This window comes from Drosophila novamexicana, unplaced genomic scaffold (assembly GCF_003285875.2).
Source record: "Drosophila novamexicana strain 15010-1031.04,08,12 unplaced genomic scaffold, DnovRS2.1 tig00004554-arrow-pilon, whole genome shotgun sequence".
NCBI classification, from domain to species: domain Eukaryota; kingdom Metazoa; phylum Arthropoda; class Insecta; order Diptera; family Drosophilidae; genus Drosophila; species Drosophila novamexicana.
Genome location: NW_020825051.1, coordinates 2,656,325 through 2,678,879, shown reverse-complemented (window position 1 = coordinate 2,678,879; position 22,555 = coordinate 2,656,325). Strand labels below are relative to the sequence as shown.

Here is a 22,555-nt window from a genome sequence, read left to right as displayed (position 1 = left end):
AAACATTTTCCGGTCAATTTGCCGCAAGTTGGTTCGCCAACTGGCATCGATTAACTTTTCCTGGTCGAGCAAAAGTTTCAGCGTTTTGTAAATAACGCAAAGCAAACAAAAATTTCAATTCGGGTTTTTGTGGGCGCGCCAGTGGCCTGCTTCAAAACTGTTGGCCAGAGTCCCAGACTGGCAGGCTGCTCGCCTCTTTATTATCAGTCAGACAGCACTGAAAATTTTCTAAACTTCAAACTCTGAAACTCCCAAACACAAACTTTGCCAGCACATTTCTTTAGAGACTTTAAATAATATATGTTTGATACATATATAAATTGGTAAGGGTTCGTCTACTCTTTAAAAACTCGACGCTCGTAAAGTCTGTTAGCTGCAGCAATTTTGTTTACCTGGACGAGTTTTTCTCAGCTCATTCAGTAGACCATAAAAATATCAAGAAATTAAGTGAACGGATCAAGCAGAAATGCTTGTCTGACATTGTCGCACAGTGAAATGCTCTGTAAAATAATATAGCCTTAATTAAATGCATTACCTTGCCATAATTAGACAGATTTCCATTTTGTTCATGATTTGACATTTGAGTATGTTCTGTTGCACAACTTCCGCATTTTTGCAAAGTATTTTTCAACTTCTCAGGCCAAACATGTGCGAGAAAATAATAAATGTAACGCGAAGAAAAGCACGTGGCAGGTAATATCAGCTGTTGTCATTACGTATTCAAAATGCGCAGGGTATCTAAAAATGTATAGTTAAATATAAAAATTATTAACTGACATTACGCATACGCAACGTTGTCAGTCATAAAATGTTTCACCAGCTCATATAAAAAAAGCTGTAACTTTTAATTTGTAGCCTTAACGAAAAATTGTTTAAATAACTTGCAGGCATGTGTAACGCATCTGCTGGAAGTTAATATCTGATGTCGCTGCTAATTTGATGTGACTGTTTTCTGGGAATTTTGAATTTAATTCTAAAGAATTTTCTTTGCACTTCGTCTGGGTCGCCCATGTCTGCTGTCTTTCTCACTCTCTCTCTCTCTCTCTGTCCCTCTCTCGCCCTGTGCCTGCTTATCTTGCGGCAGCAGACCAAGTCACGGTTTTTATTCAATTTGAACGTAACTTGTACCGGGTCTGGCGATTTATTTATGTCATAAAATTATTAGCAGACAGCCCGGGCAGCTCGAACAACGCGTGGAATGTCCAAACAACTATCATAACTTTTCAGTTTGTCAAAGTTTGCAGCAATTTTTCACGCTTTTGATGCCGGCGACAAAAAATGCGCTTTAATATTTTGCGCCGAGCTAAAAATTGCAGTTGAAAATTGTTTGCTCTGGCTGGCGAAGACAGTGGCGAACAGCGGGGGAGCAACGGATAGCCGGGAGCGCTGGGCGTACTGGGCGTCTATAGCCCAGTGTGGCCAGGTCCGGGGTGTTATTTTGAAATATGAAAAAGCTAATGCAGCTGCTGTCAGAAATTATTTGTGCTCCCTTATTGTTGCTGTTAGTTTTATTCGCTTGTTTAATTAAGGCACGATTTCTGACATTAGATAAATTAAATAATTATTGTTTATATTTTGCGCAATTGCATGCGGCATGCAAATTTGAACGCGCCGGACAAAGTTTTGTTTGTTTGTTGTTCGCATATTGAAATTGTTGTACCAGTTGCTGTGGCAATGAATAATTACAACCGAGTGGGCGCACTCTCAATTTGTATTTTAATTAAGCCATAGTTCTGGCCCTAATGTTCAAATACGGAATGCACTAAATCAACATAAACAAACTTGTTGGCAAATTCATAAAATGCCTGAGGTTAGTTGAGAACTGAACTGAAAAAAATTCTTGTATATTGTTGGCAACAAAATTGTGCTAAAGTTGTGACTTGTTGTTAGTTGCAGCTTTCTCTGCGATTCTCAAATGATCATTTTGCAAAATTTTGCTGTGCCACCTGAGCTGAAACTTCTCCCTCAGGCTTTTTAAGTTACAAAAAAAAAAATGCACTTAACTGTCGCTTGGCTTGGCTTAAAACGTGCATAGCTGGCATCTGGCTGGCTGGATGAAGTCGTTTCCAGTGGCAACAATCGGGACCACAAAATTGTTTGGTGTTTTGCTTTCATCAACAACATGAGACGCAGTCAAGACCTAAAAATTGTTCACAGTGCTCTGTCAAATATGCAGAGTGCTCGTCTAGAGAACAACATCATAATGCCAGTGCTCTGGGCACATTAACATAATCGGACGCAGGCAGCTGATGCGATGCCACTGCCAGCAGTAGCAGTAGCAGCAGCAGCAACAGCAACAGCAACAGCAACAGCAGCACAGCAGCAACGACAGCGACAGCTACAACATCATTTTCATTTGCACTTTACAACCCGCTGGCCCCGCATGCACCCTGCTGCTGGTTGTGGCTGTTGCCGCAGTGTCAACAACGCGGCTGCTTCGCTATTGTTTGGCGTTGGCGGAATAAACAACGCGGCGTGTCCAGTGCAGGCAAAACGAATTGTGTGGGGCGTGGCACGGAGAGGTTAGTTGGGGGTGCGCTGGACGGGTTGCGACAGCTGAAACCCGCAAAGTTTTAGCTTAGCCTGCAGTGCAGCGGGCCAGTTCCGTGCAGTTCCCCTCGTTATGCACGCGCATAAATCAAAACAATAAAGTTCAAGCGAAAACAATGACGTTTCGGATGATCATCAGCAGTAACATAATGATGTCGTTGCTGACGTTGATGCCTGGACAAATGTGGATGCCACTGGAGCTGCAGCTAGTGCTCCGGTATCCTATTGTTGGGTTTGTCCACTCTATTGATGGGTTGCGACAAATTATGTCATTGAACTGCTGCAGCTATATTGCTGCCCCAATTGTTGTTGCTGTCGCTGCGCAAAATGAAAAATTACGAGATGTGGCACGGAGTGAGAGGAGATGTGGCATTTAGTGAATGATGATGTTCGCATGCTCATGAATAATATTTATTTGATGTATTTGTTTACTTGATTTGCTGTGTGCATGCAATTGATTTGAAAAACTCAAAATGAGGACAGCACAAAGAGGCGATTATTTTTCAGTTCAGTTCAGTTTGTTTAGTTAGCAAAATTTGAAGGAATTTAGGTTACGATATAGCTATATAAATTATATATGCTGTATGTTTGTACGAGACTTAATTGTTTTTAAAAGCGAACAATAATTAATTATAGCCAGTGCAGCGCTCAAATAATAAACAAAAATGTACATTTATTAAATGCTGTATAAAGATTTAATTAAAATAAATCCATCATATTTATCACATGCAATTAAAGAGCTCAGTGTTTAAGCCTATATGCTAATGTATTAAACATACGCCGCATTGTACGGCATGCAAAAACTTTGAACCGTGTACACAGTAAACATAAATTTAATGATTATTAATGGCCATTAAACAAGGCCACAAGCCAACTAAAATGAGACAATGGCTAATGGATAAAATATTTTTATGATAGCTGCGACTCGACGACTCTGTCATGCCTTTTGGCTAGTGTATTTAATGGACGCGTCTCATGGACAGGCTCGACATAAACTGGGCCATTATTTATTGCTTTTACATGAGTAAAAGGCCAAAGGGCGTTAAATATACGCAGTGCGTGCGCTGGGCTAGTATGGGCTGTAGGGAGTCAGACAGGAGCGACTGACTGACACACACACAAAGCAAAGGCATGAAATGCGCCGAAAAAGGAGCTGTAACAGAACAGGACGATGACTATCGCTGGCAGCGCATGGCAAACACTTTGCGGATGGCCCAGGCGCAGGCTTTGTGTATTAATAAAAAGGGGAGGTGAGGTAGAATGGATAATTCTTGGCCAGAATACGGTCATGCGCTGATTATGCCGTGAACAGAAAGACAGACCACTTAACCAGCCTAGAGCCAGGGCCCAGGGATCTGATCCGATGGGTGGTTATTTTACCCGAACTTGCCCAATCGCACACCTCGTGTCATTAAAGTCGCGTCGTTGTTGGCGTTGATGTTGATGTTCATTATGATAATAAGGTTGTTGCTATCCGGCATTGTTGGGTTAACGTTGCGTGCTGAAATGTCACCAATTGCGTGTATCTCAGCTCTTGCCTTACTGTGCGTGTCTCACATATAGTTGTATATATAGGTGTGTGTATATGCATATATAGCCCTGAGCACAGGTGTGTGTGTGTGTGTGTGTGTGTGGCTATCATAATTATGCAGCTGGCTTAATTATAAAATGTTACCGTGCAGTTAACCAGGGGAATTAATTTACACACACATGCAAACAGACACACAGCAACAGCAGCAACAACAACAATCACACGTGCTGTAAACTCTTGCCTGTTCAATCTTTCAATCACAGCTCGCCGGTCAGTTGCCAGTGCCGGGGCATTTGCCGGGGGCTGTAGGGGCTTTTATTATGGCATTCAGCTCGGGTTCATTAACTAATTTTAGCACACATACGCACGAATAACATAATAAATTGATGATATACTACAAGTAAATGCGTTTGTGCATAAACGAACGCTGGGAATTGCATGAGCAGCTGAGCTCTGGGAATCCATTGCGCCCCCATCTGGGCATTAGGTGCATATGCTATGTGTGTGTGTGTGTGTGTGTGTATGTGTATATGTGTGTTTATGGGTGTGTGGGTGGCGCTCTGCTGTGGCTAAATGATGCGAACAATGCTGTGGGCCAATTTGAAAAGCTGTAGCTTTTGGTTAGGATTTGTGATATGTAAGCATCAACTTAAATGCAAACTGTCCAAAGGGAAACTAAATGATGCAATGTTGTGAGATTTATCAAGACATGTTGAAATTGCAAATATATCGTTTGTTATTTGATTCCGACATTACTTAATGCTCAGTGCATTAATCTAGTTTACTCATCTGATTTCATTAGAGTAAAGCAATTTCAGTTTTATGTCTGCATAATTGATTTAAAACTCGCATTTTCAAGCAGGGGCTGTCATCGAGCAAAAGCTCTTTGACTGACAAATACTTTAAATTGCGTGTGTAAATTAAAGTGATTATTTGTGATTGTAGAAATCTCAGGAAAGGCAAACCTAACCATTCATGCCACATTTTCAATTGAGTTCTCGTAAATGCTTAGTCATAAAAGGCAAAAATTTACTTGCATAAATTCATAAAATCATAAAATCATTTGTGAATACATTTGGGAATATTAATTATTGCGCACGAACTCTTTTGAGAATTAACAAACATTTTGAAATGAGTTATGAAAGGGCATGTGTGGTATATTTTCAGAGTATTTATAGAAAATATTAAGCAAGCATATTTCCACTTCATCGTTGCATCGGATCATCCTTTAACAGTCAACTAAGTGAAAACTTCCTACTATGAGTACTTTCCATCGGTTTGCTTTTTTGGCAGCTGAGTTGCCCTCAAATTTCCACCCAACAACAGCAATATAAACGCTTTGTGGGTCAGATATGAAAGCAACTTTTGCGTTATACCAAACGAATGGCTTGTTGCATTTGCATTGCTCGCCCATAATCCCGCAGCCACATATGCATATTGTTACACTACTGAGCGCTGCTGGGGCAGCAGGAACAACAATTCAAAACCAGTTACACGCCTAGTCAATTACACAAAGAACCAACACCGAATGCTAACACCAACGCATCGTTAGCAACTGCGGCAGCAACAGCAGAGGCAACAGAATCAAGACTGCCTGCCTGCGCTTACTGCTAAGCCTTCGCCTCCTCCCGAGATTACCCTTGACTGCACGATTGTCTGCAATTTGAGGCTTTACTGTCACTCAGCAAACAAACAACAACGGGCAGAACAACAATGAGCAGTGCGTGGGCTGCCCTCAGCCCAGAGCCAAAGCCCACGCCAAAGTCTTAGCCAAAGCGTTGCACTGCACTTGCCCTCTTGTCGGGGAGTGGCAGTCGCAGTTGCAAGCCGCAATATGCCAAGAAATCTCCAATGGCAATGGCTTGTGGTCGAAACGCCAAGCGGATCAGCCAACAGCCAGAACCAGATACAAAGCTGCAGCTGCGACATTGACACAGACCGTGGCAGTTGCAGCTGGAGCTGGAGCTGGGAGCTGGGAGCTTTAGCTGTAGCCGAAGCAGCAGATGGAGGTAAACTGTGGCAATGTGGGCGTCCATTAAATGAAACGTTGCCCCAATTTGTGCGCCGCTGGAGACTTGACGAGTTGTCTGGCGAATGTTTCCACATGCCTCGTCATCCAATCTATATACACATAGATATGTATATATATTTTTATATATGTGTAACTTGTGTATTTCCTACATAATTATAAACATTGAATACTCGCTGCGCAATGAACTGGAACAAGATAAGCGCTCATCGGCTTAGAAATAAATTCAATGCCACGTCGTGACTTTGGAGCAGCAGCTCAGAGCTGTACACCTTGGCCCTGTGACGTCAGGAAGATAGAGATAGGGAGAGAGAGATAAAGACTTTAATTGAATTAGTTGGGGAGCGCAGAGCTGTGCAGTGAAATGCGAGTGGAAAATGTTTTTCCATTGTTAGTACAACACTTAGGGACTCTTATTAGCCAGCGGCAGCAAATTGCAGACTAAAGCTGAAATGGCTGCCCCGTCTGCGCTGCCCCTGCTTGGTTTTTCCTGTGCCCCCTTCGATTGCTTCGTCACTTGAGGCCAAAATGAAATAAAATCAAAATGATGTAAAATACATTCAAGCACTTTTTTGATTTTGCTTTATTGCTCTGCCACCGTATTTTTAGAAACTGGGTCACTTTGACGGCCCAACCCGGGCCACCTGTCCGCCACCTACCACGCCCTCCCCGTCACTCCTCGCCACTAACAATCTACAAATGAACACACTGAAAGTGTCTCCTTGAACAGCTCTGGTCGGAGGAGAGCATTGGCAAACCGTACACGATTTCTGTTTTAAGCACGCTTCGAGCTGGAGAGGCAAATGTGGAATGCGGCGAGCGTTGGAGTGGGGCCTAGATCTGTCTGTCTGGTGCATAAAAGTTTTCTTTGAGTGCACAGTCTAATGTTTTAATTAACCAACAAAATAAATAGGGAGAAAATATATACTTGCGTTTGGCATGTTAATGGAAGTTTTATGGGTGTTATGTATATATTCACTTGAGAATTTTTCGCAAATTGAGACTGATATAAAACAGTCCACATTAGAATAACATATTCAGCCCCATTATAAAGCCACAACGTATAATTGACGGCAGCAACAGGACTGAATGCCTCTGTGACATCTCTTAAGTGATATGTCTCTCTCATCTATAGAGAAGTTTAGGCTGTTATAACAACAACAACAACAACACTTAAGAGTCAATTTGTGAGGCACTTTAGAAGACATTTTGTGTTGCATGCGCCCAGGGGATTGTCAAGCTGCTTACCAAAATGTTTTAGAGATATGTAATTCGTAAGTGGCAGAGAAATTTTCTAATGTGCTTGTAATTGTTCCAAATTTCAGTTTTTAACAACTTTTTTATAGAGTACTTAATGCTGTAAGTGCACAATTATGGCTCTATATAATACTTAAGAGCTGAATACGAGATGCGTTTGGATAGTTGGAGATATGTTCTTGCATTTAATCTAAACTTTGCTTCACATTTGGACAGTTGAACTTTTCATTGTAATATACTAAATAAATATTCAATATTTATTATTTACAAGCTGTAGGGCTGTTACCTTAACTATAACCACATTTTTTTTTAAACAACAAAATTCTAAAAAAATTCTTTTTTTGCATTAGCACCATATAAAGCTCTTATCAATCAAAACCTTTAAGACAATCAGGAAAGCATATAAATTTTGCTCAGTATAGACTTCTTTATTTTGTAAATATATTATATAGCACAGCTTGAAGAGCTACACACGCTAGAACTTTAGCAGCAATATTTCAACTTCAGTAAATTTAAAACATTACCTCCTCCAGCATTTCAAATCCAATCACCTGGTCGCTGCCCACGCTGCAACTCTATAAATCGAGACAAACCTCAGCACATGCAGCAATTGATGTCAGTCCCATTGATTTATGACAACATAAAAATTTGAGACACAAACACACGCAATAAGCAATAAGGGGGAATTGGAAACTCGAAAGACAGACGCAGGCGTAAAAGTGTGAAAACTCATTACACGCACACAAATTGTTTATAGATGGAACGTTTAACCGATGCGTGCGATGGCAAACGACATGGGAACTGCCACGATGCCGCCCACGCACAACAACAAGCGGGAGATACTCGGATTCCTTGGAAGCCCATTCTCAAGCGCTTAGCATATGGGGCAACTGCATAATGCCCAAGACGCATTCATCAGTCAAATGGGCAGACAGCAGTCCAGACAATCGTCTGGCCAATGAGTCAGTAGCCACTGGTGGGGGGACTCGGGAGTTGCCTGCCCGTCGTCAGTGGGTTAAGTTAGACGTTTTGTGCAAGTCATGGACGGCGTTTGTGCGGAGAGGGGAGAAACTCACTCAAATGTTGGCGTTGCATTCAATTTACTACAGACAATTGATTGTTTTCCCTTTTTTCCATCCATTTTTTTTTTTTTTTTTGTTGCCGCAAGCAACAAAATCAACACAAATTGAAAACGATTATCAATATGTCTGGCCTGTCAGGCGGCTCAGGGGGTGGCATCCCATTCATACATATATGTGTGTATGTGTTAGCGGTTGGTTTGGGAAGTTCAAGCCGCGAGCGCGCGAAAAGCTAACAAAAAACGCAAAGGGCCCCAGACAAACAAAGCATATAGCTATAACAACAACAACAACAAAAACGCAACAACAGCAAATGCCGACTGATAAATGGGCAGCCAAAAACAGCGAAGTTGGAAAAATAGACAACAACAAAGCTGAGGGTGGCCGCAGCAGCGCCGTCGGGGGCGTGTAGGTTACTAGGCATCTCTGGGGCACACTTCAATGTTGTTATTGCTGCAATTGTTATTTTTACGCTACTACAATGGGGTACAATCGATTTCTCTCTTTGTTGTCAAAACATTTGCTGTGGGCCAAACTCATTGAGAGTCTGGTATCATGCAGTTCCTTACAAAAATATTTATATTAATTATTTTTAGGCTTTACAGCAATTAGTTTCTGGTCAAAATGGCTTAGCTGTATCGTAAAATATTTTTAAATATATATAAATCTTGACATTTTTATGACAGACCTTAGCTTTGACACCATATATAGTATATTTTAAAATACAATTCGCTTTTTGTTTAAATATAATAATAAAGAATTCAACAAATTATATTTACAACAATGTTAACAATGAATAATTATATTTTAGCATTTTTGTGACATTTCATAGTGTATTTATGCTTCAGCGTTTCGTTCAAAACTGTTCCTACTTAATTTTAGAGCTACAGCTCCAGCTGCTTGTTGTTGTTGCACAGTCGGCCACAAGCCTCAATGCAATTTGGAGAAATATGTTGAGGGTCCATCCAGGCTGTTTTTAGAGGGTGTGAGCTGTGTGTACTGTGGAGTGTACCGTAAACGACGATGCCCCAACATAGCTCAACAATGTAAATAAAATGTTTCGTAAAATAAATAGTTTTCAAAACCATTAAAATCAAGGAAAAGAAAAAAAAAGTCCAAGAACAACAAGATCGAAAAAAATTTTGGAAGCCGTGAAGCTGCGATGAGTGGGTCTGTGGGCCTTAAAGACCCAGGCGCGAAGTTTGCGGCATTAAGTTTTCAACATGCTCAGCAAATTGTTTAATGGCCCTGCACACCCCTTTTGCCGTAGACTACGCCGCCACCTAGAAACACGATGCCGTAGAAAAATATATGGTATAAACAGAAATGCCAGAGATGTACTTTTTTTTTTGTCTGTGCAAGCAAATTGAAAACTAGCAAACAGAAATAACTCGACATGAAACTTTAGAGACATGTGTTATTAACCAGAAAATACATGAGCGTGGTGTGAGGCAAAAGAGATGCCAGCCAGCCCGGGCGACATGCATAAATATTTGATGTAAATTGAAAAGTGCATGCCACATATATTATTTTTCTGGCAACCTTCGGGCAAAAGTATATGAATATCTAAAGATACAGAAATAAATATATGCTGTTATATATATATGTATAGGCAGTGGCAGAGGCAGAGTTGTATGACAAGCAATAACAAACGGACAAACAAACAACAACTGAAGCAAAAGTTTAGCTAAAGTATTTATGCCACAGAACGGAAAGCAGTCGGCAGAGTTTGCTGCGGTCGCTGGCGGAGGTCACATGAACAATTGAGAAGGAAATTAAACAAGTTTGGCTAACGAAGAAAGCAAAGTTTTTTGCGCGCCTTTAAGTATGCAGCAATCCACGCAAACAAACAGCAGCCACACACAAAAAAAAAAACTTCTGCCTAAGCGACATTGCAACTAGCGAGTGGTAAGAGCAGCAGCAGCAGGAGCTGCTGTGGCAAGGGGGTTTAGCATTGTCATGCCATGCCTCCTAGCTAAGGCACGTTGCGGTGCCGCTTGTGCTGACTCTGAAACTCTCCCGTTCTCTAGCTTACCCTTGCTCCGACCGGGCTAAACTTTTTGAATCAATTTAAGTTCTGACATTTTAATGATAAATTTGTAACAGAGGCAAAAAACAAGGCCAAGAATGCGCCCAGACATTGTTGTTGGCCTGTCTAACAGCTTTCAGTTACCAGTTGCCAGTTTTCTTCCTAACTGATGCTGTTTATTCTTGCTGGCTACATTGTATTCTGCTGTGGCTGAGTTAGAAAAATGTTCTTTTTGAATTATTGCAAGTCTCTTGGAGTGGTTTCTGATGCCAGCTGTTGGAAAACTTTCACCTACATAAGTGATATACATGGCAAAAATGATAAACTAAGCCCAGCGCTGTCTAAAAAGTGTTATGGCTGTAATATTTTTGTTTAAATTAATGCATTGCTTTGGTAGTTCTCAAACTGAAACCATTACAAATGTAACTGTTTACATATTTTGGATAATACGCTTTGTATCCAGACAACGTTCAAGCTTGCCAAAATAAAAATCTTCCAAACTTTCAGTTCTGTTTTTACGTCCTATTTTATGCTGGCTGCGTTTCTGGCGCACACGTGTTGGTAAATGTTTACAGAGACCACAAGAGCATGGCAAATATTGTAGCTCATCCAAACCCCATTATTGACTCATTTGGTTGGGCCATAAAGCGCCGGAAAGTATGTTGTCATTATTTCGGTGACAGCCGCAGCCATTTGCAATTAAAGTAAGCCACATATGCAGTTAATGGCTAAATCTACACACACACACACGCACATAGATGCGCACCCAGATACAGTTATACACCCTAAATTACAAACTTTGTATCTATTGGCAAACGTTTGCGGCTTCCCTTTATTTGCAGGTTTATCAGCATTTTGTTTACTTTACATTCGAGATGCCAACAAAATGAATTGACAACTGTCAACAACTTTATAGATAGCAAAGACTGCTGTTTGTGGCTGGTGGAGGGGGCGTTGGCTAAGTCTTTTCATATGAAATGTAAACTGAGCTTGCCATCAATTAGTTTTGAAAGATAAATTAAAATTGAAAATTGAGAAAATTGAATAGCCTTTGTTGGCTATTCAATGCTCTTACAAAGAAATTTTGTGCTAAAGAGTTGCCTGGAATACTATAATGAAAATATTGATTTAAATAAAACTCCTGTTGTCAATTCTCTCCCTTCGCTCTGCGCTTTTCAAAAATGTATGTGGGGAAAACAAATATCTTGATATTTTCTTTTAGTGCTTTATCCCATTCAAGAGTCTTATTTTAGTAATAAATTGGCCCTTTGCTCAAACATAACTAACAAGTTGCCGTTCCCTCTTTTATAACAAAGCAATTGCTATTTGTTTACTATTTATAAAAAAAAATATTTATTTAATGTGATTCCATTTAATTATTGCAGATAAGACGGCCCAGTCAATGTCTGATAGTGCAGCAACTGAAAGTGGGTCTCTCATATGACTGATAATGGCAGTCAACGCTGCTTGCTACAGCAACAACAAAAACAACAACAACAACCACAACGACAGTAGTAGCAACAACAACAACAAGGGAAACGGCAGCAGCTACGATGGCCAAGCAAAATGAATATTTGAAAATTTGGAAACATATCAAATGGCGAATTGAAAAGTGAAACCAAAATCGAAAAGTGAAAGGAAAAGAGAAATTCCACAAAAGAAAAAGACAGAAAACAATTAATACATTTTTTACGCCGGGTACTTAATAGTTGTTGAAATTAACAAGTGCCATACGCGAGTGTTGAAATCGAGTTTATATAGATATTTAGTTCTAGAACCTATTCCAGCTTACGAATAACACATATCCCAAAAGCAACGCTGCCAATTAAAGAGCAATCTATAAATATCTATAAATATATATATATATATATATATATATATATATATATATATATATTAATTTATATAGACTTGTAGTTAACACCACCGAGCGGAAGTCCAACAACAATATGACAATATCAGCAACAGCAGCAGCAGCAAGAACAACAACATCTACACCAGCAACAGGAACAGCATCCACAACAATACACAACATTGCAAATCGCTTGCCTGGCAAATCGCTGAAATATGAAAAACTCATTAAACAGCCGCAAATGCAGTCGGGCACGACGAGCGTGACCGCCACCCAAACGGATGCGGATGCCCATGGTCTTGGGACTGCGGACCCATTCGTCGATTGCGGCCATCTCAATAAGCATTTTGCCAATGGCCATGCCACGCCCCCTGACCTGCACACAGCCAACATCACAACAGATCGCAGCATGCTGCTGCCGCCGGAGCATACAGCCAACGGGTTTCTGGCCAGCGGCATTGTCACGTACAAGGCGAAAATGAATGGCGGCAGCTACGACTTCAACTCTACCTCATCAACGACTATTGGCAGTGTGAGCGGTGCTGGTGGCGGCGGTAGTGGTGCTGGTGGTGCCGGCTCATCCATTGCCAGTTCGCTTTGCCATTGTTGTAATTTAATTGCACGCCGCTGCATTGGCATCAATGTGCGACGCTGTGTCCTGGCGCTGTTTGCCATCACCGTGGTCAGCATTTTCTACTACACGCATTACGTGGGCACCGACGTGTTCGATGGGTGAGTAGCGCCAGTCCAATTTCTAAAAACCGCACAGTCTGACCCAACAATCTCCGTGCCTCTAAAACGAAAATCATTTTTATTGTGCTCGAGTGCCGATGGACGCGAGTGAGAATGTGGATGTGAATATGAATGCACTTCCATCTCCGCATTTGCAGTGGTGCCTTGCTTCATTGTTTGTTGTCTAAGCAATTGCTTTAATTTTATTTTTATTTTTTTAATTCTGCAAAAGTGACGCACGGGAATTCTTTTCAATATGCTGCAAATTTGATTAACAGGTGAATGTGCGTTGCAAGCACTGGTTTGAGTATTTTCAGTTCATTTTTTCCTCGATTTTCATTCCATTCTATTCATGACGTATTGCCGCATTGTGTTGCGCTTGAAAGTTGCAATTGCACAACAAAGAAAAGAAATTGTGCAAAATTATTCATGGCAAATGTTGTTTGGCTTTGCAATTGCGGGTGAAGTACTGGAACAAAGGAGATTTAAACATCTTAAGACTACCTTAAAAAATGTTTCATCTGCAGTACTTAAGTTGCGTTTGCTTGCTAACAAGGTCTTAAGCTTAAACAGGGGGAGCAGGAGAAGATTAACTTGCAGCAGTTTCTAAGGAATTAACTTATAATATAAAGCGGATTTCTTTATATTTTTTTTTGTATTCAGAAGCAAAGCACTTATTGACAATGCTTGTGATATTTCTAATGCTACCTGTGCAGAGTTTGACCTTTAAATCCTCTTAAATCTGTCTATTTGTCAGTGATTCACAATTCGTTTAACTCCATTTACGAACTACGTAGAAAACACAATCTTAATACATCACTAAAGAACCTTTGAACAATAAAAATCGATATATATATATATTGTTGTGTATTTTCTGTCCACTTTAATCCCTTTTTAGTTTTACCGCATCAGCTTTTGTGGGCTGCAGCCTTCTCTGCGCTTCTCATTTCGTCAAAGTGGTCGCTTAGGGCTTTAAAACGTTTCACGTTTGTTTTAATCTTTTATAGATAAAACTTGTTAAGGTGTAATTCCACTTTCGTGTATTATTCAGTGCAGCTAAAACTTTTAACTAGTAAGTTTTTCTTTTGTTGCCCAGCAAAATCATCTACGATTTTTATGTGACTTGTTTTTAAAGTTTCACCCTCAACGATCTCCCCTTCGACACAGTCGAGCCACGGAAGTTTACACCTTTGGTTAACTCAGTACTCGAGAACTTATTAAAAGTTCGTACTGTTTGCAGGCACGTAGCTATTTCGGGATTGGATAAAAATACTCGTATTTCTCATAAATTATAATTGCGCGCATAACTAAGAAAAAACAGACTTTTAAAAGGTTTTTCGGTCTTTATTTTTCGCACAATTTTTCCCCTTTATTTGTGGCTTGGCCCTTATTTTGTATTTTAATTTGTGAAAATTTTGCACAGCTGGGGGCGTGGCAGTTGGCCTTACTTGCCCGTTAGCTACTTTTGCGCGCAATTATGGTTAACAAACATTTGGAGGAAAAAGCGCCCGCAGCTCCTGAGTAACGGCAAAGTGCAACACGCCTACAGTTGCACAAACAACGGACAAAGTTTTGATTACTTTCATCAGTAAGTGAAGCAGCAGCAGTAGCAGCAGCAGTAGCAGTAGAAGTGGCTGCAGGTGCTGCCGAGTCCTTGACTTGGTTTTTAGTGAAATTTTTGCATGCTAACTCTTCGTTCTTGATTCAAAAACTTATTTGTTTTGCCCAAAGCCAGTTGATTATTAAATATTTACTTGGCTAGTGCACTTTAAATTTAATTTACGAGCTTAACTGCGGCAAAGTTCATTAGTTATTCAAGTGGGCGCCATCCATCAGAGAGTTAAAACAGCAAAACTAGCAGACCACAGCAGACCAGAGCAGCAGGGCAAAGCAGCAGCTGCACAAAGGATGTGGCAATTAAAGAGGCTCAAGTCAAACTACTTGTGTGTAAATTCTAGTAAATTTTAATGAATTCAAATGCTTTCGAATCTCTGCTGTGCGTGTGTGCGTGTGCTTATATCCTGTATGTCCTGTTCATGTCCATGTCCAGACGTCCGTTACGTGCAAAAAGCGGAAACATGCGACGTGCCAGCCGCTGCCAATGCCGCCTGCTCTCTGTGGCTGGCCCCCGGCGACAGGCAGCCGCCAGTTACTGATGTTCGTGTTTGTTTATGCTGTCTGTCATTATTTGCACACACACTCACACGCACACACACACACACGACCCACATGCATTTACATATGCAGCAACTACTTTGTTCTATGCTGTTGTTTTTGTTACTCTTGCAGCTGTCGTTGTAGGTGCAAAACGCATTTTGCCAAAATGCAAACATACGTGATTTGCATGCAGTCATAACACGAACTGACACACACATACACACACACACTCATACGCACAGTCGCCTGACAGGCTGCAATAATTGATTTGTAATGCTTACAATGTAAAATAGCCGACAAAAATGTCAATAACGTTATGTCGCCTGCGTTCTGTCTTACTTGAAGCAGAAAAAATACAAGAAATTCAAAAATATGTAATGGCATTTTTAAAAAGTTGCATAAACAGCTTGCACAAATAATATAACATCATGAATCTGTTAAAAAAATCTAATGAAATGAAAGTTTAACGGAAAGCACCAAATAAATAAGAAATCAAAAATCCTTTATAAAAGTTAAAAGTTTTGTTGACATGTGAACGCAAAGGAATTTCGAATACAATTTTGCTGTAGATACCAAACTTTCTGCCTACGATAACTATATATATTTATTTGTCTTCTATAAAGAAATATTTTGAATACCTCCCTTCAAATTGCATATCCTAATTATACTTAAATTGTGAACAATTGCCACACTCAATACTTATTTTAACCAATTTTTATTTAATTGCGTGTGTTTTCTTTTACATTTGTCGCCTGTAAACATGGCATATAATCAGTTCACCTGGATATATATATATATAAAGTTGCATGCGTTATTTGCTTTGCGTGTTATGTGCGATAAATGCAATTTGATGCTCGAGCTTTGCAGCGTACAAATGAACGCCTGAGAGTGGGGCATGGAAGGCGTATTACAGCCTTAAACACTAATTAAATGCGACACTAAATGCGCGTCTTGATAATAAACACATAAATTACTCTGCCAGTTCTGTGAATTGAGCAAATATTTAACTACACAGCCTAACTGCGGTGTGCGCGTGTGTGTGTGCGTGTGTGAGTTGGGTGCAACATGACGTATGCGTCATAAAATCCACGTTGCGTGCATTAATTGACTAAACATTTAAATTGAAAATGCGATTATAAGTGACAATTGCCACAGGGCTTTAAAGCATGTGTGTGTACGTGTGTGTGTGTGTGTGTGTGTGAATTGAAAAAGTGATTACATATGCCAGGTGCAGGCAGCAACAATAATAACAGCAACAACTGCGCCCCCATTAGCAATCGCTTGCGGATGACTTTCATTAAACCAGAGCCAAAGTGCTGGTCTAGTGGTTCAGCCTCGTGTCAACTGTCATTGAAATGCAATAAATAATTACGTTTATTTGCTTTAAATGCAATTACAAACAAACAAACAAACAGACGGAGGACTCGATCCGGTCTCGTGTCCTTTTGCTGGCCGTTTTGCATATCCTGACGCATCATGCTGGTCGTCGTCGCCATACTGGCCGCCATTTTGCCCAGAACGCGTTTACAGTTCATTTGGCCAACTGCGCTGCCAGCTTGCCCCAGCCAACGGCCTCAGCTGGCATTTTCCCACTCATTTCCGTTGCAATCCAATTGAACTTGGCTTGCTTGATTTATTTAATTAACATTTTTTTTTTGTTCTCACTTTTCGGCGAATGCCAATAAAATTGGCCGTGTCTGCACCGCAAACGCTTTTTTATATTTAAGCATTGGTGCTTTATCAATTGCTTGAGCTTCGCCTTTCTTTGTGCTTTCCATTGTGTTTAAGTGGCTGCAGTTTTCCTTTATTGGGCCGAGCAAGGAAGAGTAAAGAGTAAAAAGGAAGTGAATGACTTACTAGCGAAGCCATGGCATATTGAAGTGCCATTAATGCGAATCATGAGCACAACTCAAGTGTCTTTCAGAAGAATTAACTTTCATTTTATTTTACAGAAAAAAAAATTTTAAATTTACATCTTCATATTATTTTCTTTTCTGCTTTCCTTATACGAAATCTAGGGCAAAGTTATTCAATAACATATGCAAGGGCTTAACTTGTTATAGTTAAGACTTCCCAGCATGCTAACTATTAAATTTCTTTTTAGAATGACATTCGTACCCTATTTCAAATGTGGTTTCAAGCGAAGCGCTTATTGAAATGTCGCCTCTCTTTACGCTTCTCAATTTATACAAATGGTCGCATTGTCTTTGTATTCTATTCCTATTTTTGCATTTACCGCGCTGCTTTTTGCTTTTTGTATATTTCAGTCATTTTTTCTCAGTTCAGGGGGCGTATTCTCTGATAGCTATGGCGCACATATCCTTGCGCTAGTTTCCCCCTTTTTATTATGCTACGTTATCCCAGCTGCATTACGTATGCGCTCCGTTGGCCGCGTCGCACTTTGCGGCTGCTGCATTTGCTACTTTGCAAATTTATTACAAATTTTTACATACGATTTATTGTTTGAGCGTGCCGCCCTTTCTCAGAGGGACTGTGGCGGTTTTCTATTATGCTCGAGGCGTGGCTATGGCTGTGGCCTTAAAGCTGGCCACATAAAATGTTACTGAATTGTGTGCCCCTGTCTGCTGTTCTGGGTGCGTGGGCAAAAGTGTGGGTTTATGCGCTCACGGATTTCAATAAAAGCTGCTCGTATGGTGTCTTAAACTTGACTAATAAGTTTTGGCCATGATGATTGCTGCCGCGTGTTATTTCAGTTGCTGGTCCGTTGACAGTGCAACATTTGCGTGTTGCTGCCCTGCCAAGTTTGTTGCACGCTCGCATAAATAACACGTCGCAAATGCATAAACTGACTTTTTCTTGCCTAATTTATGCAACACAAAAGACGAAACTAGCGCCACACCCAACAGCTCTACCCTGTCTGTTATAGCACACGGCCAAGCGAATGAAACGGAAACGGAAATTTTGTGCTGTGCACAAATAAATCAGCGAACAGCGTCTGAAAAGAGGCCAGGTTGAGCTGACTGTTTGGCCGTTTCGGCCGCCTGTCTGCTTGGGCTCGCCTGCTGGCATGCCACGCAAATGTTGCACGAAATGCAAACAAGGCAGTGCAACAAGAATTTCTTCATCATCATTGTGCAGCACGGCACCAAAGAGCCCATAGCCAAAAGGCGCTTAAAAAGTAAAGCAAGAGGTTTTTTTTTATGTCTGGTGACATATAGAACACCCTGCAAAACTTTTAGCTGCTTTGAATAACAAAAATGATTTATTTGTAGCTGCCGAGCACATTTTCAAGTGGTCTGATCTTATTAAAAATAAGTTTTAGGGCAAAAGCTCATTAACTCTCAAAAGCTTTTGAATTTCTCTGAAAGACTTTATTCAGCAACTTCAGTTAAGCAAGCTTTACGCTAAAAGCATCTATCTATAGATATACTTTTTGTTTCACCCAGCATTTTTTTTTAAATTTTTTTTATAATTCATTTCAAAGTAGACAAAGTTTGTACAAGCAAAATATATGTTTTACATGCTCAGTTTTGGTAGTCAATTGGTAAAGTTTATTATATCTAACATCTGCTTAAGTCGAGTGCTCCTCAGGCAGTTGCCAAATGCCTGCTTGATTTATAGCTTCTAAAATATCTTATGTTGCACCTGCACGAGCTCAATTGTGCAAGGTGAGATTATAGGGTATTTGAAAACGAAAAGTTTGTGTCTGACATTTTTGGGTGCGCTCTATTTATACATATTTGTACACTCCATGTGGGTGTGTGAGCTGTTCGGTCTGTGTGTGTGTGCTTGTGAGTATTTGCTATCTAAATATTTTGTTTTGCCAGCGCCAAAGTTTTGCCAGCTTTGCCAGTGGAGGTCCTGCAACGGGGCCATGTTGCTTGCTGCCAGGCTCGTTTTGTCCTTCCACTTTGCCGCATGCTAAAAGTATTTACATTTTTCATTCCGAGAACTAGAAGGCAGGCAGGCCTCTTCTGGCCAAAACGGATGCTTGGCCAAATGCCTTTGCAATGCATTTGGGCTTGGCCTAATAGGTTTTTGTTAATTTTGGGGGATTTTACTTGAAATGGGCTCAAAGGGCTCCAACACATGTTGCCGCTTTTGCTAAGCGCTGCCTGTTGTCGTTTCAGTGTCCGCAGCTTGTGAACGGGCTGGAGCCAAGTTGTAGGATATGTGAAAATTGCATAAGACCCATATAATAAAATGCTTTACCGCTGCCAAATGGATTATAAATGAAAAAGAAAAGTTGCCCAGGTCAAAGGTGAGGCCAGAGTTGGACTATGAGTTAGTTGAAAAAGTACTGAATACCTGCAAAAACTTTGGCTTCACAACTCTAACCGAATGGATAAAGTTTAAACTAATGTATGAATGAGCCCACGCCAACTTTTTACCCTCTTAGACGACAGCTCAGTTTTCAGCTTGTTGTTGGCTTGTTAATGAGCCCCATTGGCGCCTCCGAAGCGCGCAACGCAGCGAAAACAATGCAAATGAAGATATGTATACCACACGGCAACAACAACAATAGTAACAACAATAACAATGTTGCCTTATTGTATTGACAGCAGCTGCTTTTCTTTCTTTGTCTTTGGCTGTCGCAGTTTGCATATTGCGTATACGCAGCGTTGCTGCGGCTTTCAATTCGCCTGCCTGCCTGCAACAGGAAACTTGCCACATATTATTTGTGCAACCAATTTCTCGTTCTTCTTGCTGCTGCTGCTGCTGCTCTTGCATTATATTCGCTTGTTTGCCATGCGGCTTTCCTTAAGCTTTTTAAAGAAAGCTCCTTTAGCATTAGCGATATGTGACATAAGCTGTGCGGTGGCTTTTGTCTATATATCAGGCAAATGCTGTGGAAAATATGAAATGTAATATATAGCATACTTGGCAGCATTAACTAATAGTTCTTTCTCTCTATTTTTTCAGGCTCATTCAGCGTGATACTCATCCGGCGCCCATAATCAACTGCCGAATGATAAACTCAGCTGGCAAACACATACGTGATGCCTCACCAGCGCCCGATCATCGTTCCGAGGCACGTCTACGCATCGATCCCAAGGTGTTGGTTTTTGTGGAGACAACGTACTCTGGTCTGGGTCGGGACATTGCCGAGCTGCTGGTCTACAATCGGATCAAGTAAGTGCTATCAAAGAGGAACCATAGACAATTAGCTACGACAAATTTGCATAATTGCCGAAGGCAACGATGCAATTATTACGCCAAAAGTAACTGCAAGCGGAAGTGCCAGCGTAACCGACACCAGAAATGAATTGTGAATGCAGCTAAGTGCCAAGTGGCCGGAGCACCAGCTGGGGCAGAATGCCAGATGGCTAGCCCAAGCTGCCATCTATCTCAGCTGCCTGCAGCGTTCTCTCTTTATGTCCGTCTGTCCCTTTCTCTGCGTCCCTGGCTATTGTCAATGTTGACCCAATTTGGGCAGCTAGCCATAAAAAGGCAGGTTATGAAATTAATGCCTCTCTCTGTGCATCTCTGTCTGGTAGCCGGAGGAGGAGGAGGAGGAGGAGCAAGCAAAGCATTCGAGTTTAATTGGCAACTTATGCTTTTGTTGTCGAGTGGCCCCCAGCCTTTAGCTTTTCGGGCAACCGGAAGCCACAAGCGTCATGTCTATTTTTTAGTCCTTACGCCCAGCCTGCACCTGCTCCAGGTTGCACTGCCCACTCAGCAGTTTTGCTTGGCAGCTCTTAACTGATGTGTCATACTCTGCCTGGTTGAAGTTCAACCAGCTGTTTCCTGAAGCTGACGTAGCTGAAAACTCAAGATCAGCTCAGCTAGATGTGCCCAATAGTTATGGAATCATTCAGAGCATAAGCAGTTTAAAATATTTCCATTACTTTTATATTTTATCGCATTCGGACCAGCTTTTAAGCTGCCTGTTGGGCGAGTTGTGATTATATGTGAATACTTGTGGCTGGCACGAGCTAGAAGGAGCGTGGCTTAACTATTTGTAAACCCATTGTTAAGAGCATGTAAGCTTTGTTTTATGCTATTATTCCAATTACGGCAGCCTCCCCTCAACCCACATCTCAGCTGCAGTCTGCCTCTTTTGCCTGACAGGCACAAAAAGCAATTCTTTAGTCCGGGCATGCTTTGTTTATCCTGCTGGCCGCAGTGACCGCAGGATGCAACCTCCTGCGAAACCGCAATTATAAAACATGCCGGGTAGCTGGGTGAGGTGAGGTTGTGTTGTGGATTGGTGGGAGTTGCCATGACGTTGCCATACCAACTTTTCAATAACGTTTTATTTTATTTTATTTCCTTTTATTTTCACACTTTCGACTTTGAGCACGAGAAATTAAGGGCACGTGTGCAAATTGCGGTTATAAGGCACTAGAGAAGCTAAAAGCTGAAACTGTAGCTGCCGCTTTGCCCTGGGACGGAGTCACAAGTCAAAAGGCTAAAAAATTTTCAATTTGCTGCTGCCTTTTGTTGATGTTGTCGGTACTTTCTCTCTACAGCTACCCACAGTTCAACAGCTTTGACTTGCTTTGTGTTATATAATTAAATTTTCGTCGTTATGCCAAACTAGCTTCAAGGATGCCTCTGCAGATGTCAGACAACTGCTTCAGCTCTAATGAGATTTCAAGTACAAATAGCAAGAGTCAACCCAAAGTCACTCAGTCAGTCAGTCGCACCGCCTCTTCGCCCTGCCCCATTCCGCCAACAATTGTCTCTCGCCCATTGTCTGAACGCGCTATAACCGAATATGCAACAACGAGTCTTGCTGCTTCAAAAGCTAATCAGTGCGCTCATGTGTGTGTCTTTGAATGTGCGCGCCTGTGTGTGTGTGTGTCTGTGTGTGTGACTTGTTGTGCGCTTATCAATGACTTCATTAGAGCTCTTGACTTCAGCCAGCGCCAGGACTCGCCTCGGTTTGGTTGCAAAACTTTGCCAAAGCTGGCAACAAATTTCATTAACATTACCATCTCATTACTGTTGATGATTTCTCTGTGTGTGCAGCAGTGTGAGTGCATGTGGGTGTGAGTGGGTGGGTGGGTGGTGTGTGTCTGAAGTGGCAGTAGCGTCATATGCATAACAGAAGCAGCCCATACAATGCGGCAGTATAAGTTTCTTGCCACACATACACACACACACACATACACACTCGCAAGCAATCAGCGCTGTGTCCAGGCTGCTGCATTGCCATATTTTATGCGCGCTTGTGTCTCTGTTTGAGTGTGTGTGTGTGCGTGTATGTTGCAGGTGCTGCAATGCTTCTACTTAATTATCAATTATTTATGTGCGCGCCAGCAAATTGTGCCCAAGATGCCACTCAATTAGCCATGAAAAATTCACTCGCTGACTTTCACGTGTGTAACGCACGCTGTGGCAGCATGCTTGCTGCCATTGCCACTCACTAGCT

At 41.3% G+C, this 22,555-nt stretch overlaps 2 protein-coding genes across 3 annotated transcripts in view; both read left to right on the top strand.

The window, feature by feature from the left end:
• The window catches only part of LOC115769891 (bifunctional heparan sulfate N-deacetylase/N-sulfotransferase), a 70,106-nt gene that overhangs the window by 16,483 nt on the left and 31,068 nt on the right, over positions 1–22,555 (top strand). For both annotated transcript variants that reach the window (XM_030714907.1, XM_030714908.1), the window contains exon 3: positions 20,101–20,310. In XM_030714907.1, the coding sequence (XP_030570767.1) occupies positions 20,101–20,310 (210 nt within the window). The remainder of the gene's footprint in view (positions 1–20,100; positions 20,311–22,555) is intronic.
• Positions 12,498–13,063, top strand: LOC115769893 (bifunctional heparan sulfate N-deacetylase/N-sulfotransferase-like). Its single transcript, XM_030714910.1, has one exon. It carries the CDS (start codon positions 12,569–12,571, stop codon positions 13,061–13,063), a length of 495 nt encoding a protein of 164 aa, XP_030570770.1. The 5' UTR covers positions 12,498–12,568.